The sequence below is a fragment of the Stegastes partitus genome, unplaced genomic scaffold (assembly GCF_000690725.1).
Source record: "Stegastes partitus isolate 25-593 unplaced genomic scaffold, Stegastes_partitus-1.0.2 Scaffold1794, whole genome shotgun sequence".
In the NCBI taxonomy this organism is placed as follows: Eukaryota; Metazoa; Chordata; class Actinopteri; family Pomacentridae; genus Stegastes; species Stegastes partitus.
Window position 1 is genome coordinate 39,359 of NW_007579525.1, and position 1,683 is coordinate 41,041.

At 42.6% G+C, this 1,683-nt stretch overlaps 1 protein-coding gene across 1 annotated transcript in view; it reads right to left on the reverse strand.

Annotated features, from left to right (window-relative positions):
* Window positions 1-638: 638 nt before the first annotated feature.
* eif2b2 (eukaryotic translation initiation factor 2B, subunit 2 beta) overlaps window positions 639-1,683 on the reverse strand; it is a 6,495-nt gene continuing 5,450 nt past the window's right edge. The window contains exons 4-8 of the mRNA XM_008302313.1: window positions 1,500-1,665; window positions 1,323-1,418; window positions 1,114-1,251; window positions 965-1,031; window positions 639-842 (exon numbers count right to left, since the gene is read on the reverse strand). Of these exons, the coding sequence (XP_008300535.1) occupies window positions 685-842; window positions 965-1,031; window positions 1,114-1,251; window positions 1,323-1,418; window positions 1,500-1,665 (625 nt within the window). The 3' untranslated portion in view covers window positions 639-684. The remainder of the gene's footprint in view (window positions 843-964; window positions 1,032-1,113; window positions 1,252-1,322; window positions 1,419-1,499; window positions 1,666-1,683) is intronic.

Here is a 1,683-nt window from a genome sequence, read left to right on the forward strand (position 1 = left end):
CAGCCCAAACTAAAACTAAACGAAGCTAAAACTAGAAAGATTAAAGCTGCTGCTTTCTTCCATCAGTGGTTTTGTGGTAACAGTTTTCTCCAGCAGAAGTGCAGCACCAGATGAAATTAAGAAAACGTAACACAGAAACACAGTGAGCCTCCACAAATAACAGGTTAATCAGAACTTGATTGAAGTATTTGCAGGGTCAGAGTCACTTACTGTATTCTTGCTGTGTAAAAACTGTTTATCAGGAGTTAATGACAGAAACATGTGAGGAGTCATATTATTTTGAAACCACAGGTATAAAAAAAAATGTCTGATTTGATGAGAATCTGTCTACAACAGTGGACAACACACTCGCCACTACACTGAGCAGAATAAAAACTTCTGCGGCTGCCCCCCAGGTGGCGGTACGGTGAAACTATTTTTGATATAAAACACTGTTTATCCTGAATAAAGTAGTGAAGAGTTTGATGTTCTCCTTTCAACATAAGTCATTTAGATTTTTAGATACCAATATTATCTAAACATATGTCTCTCGTGGATATATTTGAATATTTTGTAAAACTTTTGTGTGGAATTCCTGAACGCAACTAAAACTATTTTTGTTAAATTTCAGGGGAAAAAAAACCCTCATGTACTGCAAATGACACCTGCATCAAGCATTCATTTATTATTTGTTAATTATACTGATTAAAGTTCGTGGTCCTCTGGGTGGTACAGTTCGCTCATCAGTCGGTAGATATACGACGGCGCGTGTCCTCCGATGTTAGAGATGAACAGCGTGATGAGCTCAGGTGGGACGTAGTCAAACACCGGACAGTGTACGTTCACCTTAGAGAGAATCTCACCTGAAATATAAATGATAAACTGTGACGTCTTCAAATCATAAACCCAAGGAGACTAGTTCTAGAAAAGAAGAACATTTAAAGGCTTGAAAGCTGGTGCTCAAAAGATGAAGGTTTGTCGTTACCTTCAGTGAACGGCAGCACCTCGTGTGGGGAGACAAACTTGTGGAAGGTATCCTCTTCATTTGGAAACTACGGACAAATAAAGTGTTTTGTTGCTCATTTGTTGTCGGAAGATATTATAGAAATCTGACAGACTGGAGTGTTTTCTTACCTGAGGAGAGAGCTTGAACATGGGAGCACAAACAATCAGAGGTGTGGAGTGATGCTTGGCTGCCAGAGCTAAAGTGTGTGTCCCGTTGACGGCCCTCAGGCCTCCATTAGCCAGAACCGTCTGCGTACCAATAATGACCTGCAAAGACACATGAGTTACCCCACATGCTGCGACGTGACTGTTTCCAAGTTTTCTCTGGTGCTAAATACCTTATTAACACGAGACATGACGGCAAATATGGCAGCGTCTGTTATCACGGTTGTTTCAATGCCGTCTTTTGAGAGACTGGTGGCCATTTCATGTCCCTGTAGGGACGTGAACAAAGTGGTTAAGAAGCTGTTTTCTGCTTTGCCTTCATAAACATCGATGCACTCGGATGAGCTTACCTGGCAGAAAGGAGCGCACTCTGCCACAATGACGTGGAACTTGCGCTTGCGTGCGGCGTCTCTGAGGAAGGCCTCCACGGTGCGCGAGCGGCCGATCGTCATGATGACCTCATTAGAGTGGATGTGCTCCAGGGCCTGCATGGAGATGTTGTCAGTTGTTCCCTCTGAAAGATGAAATGATAAA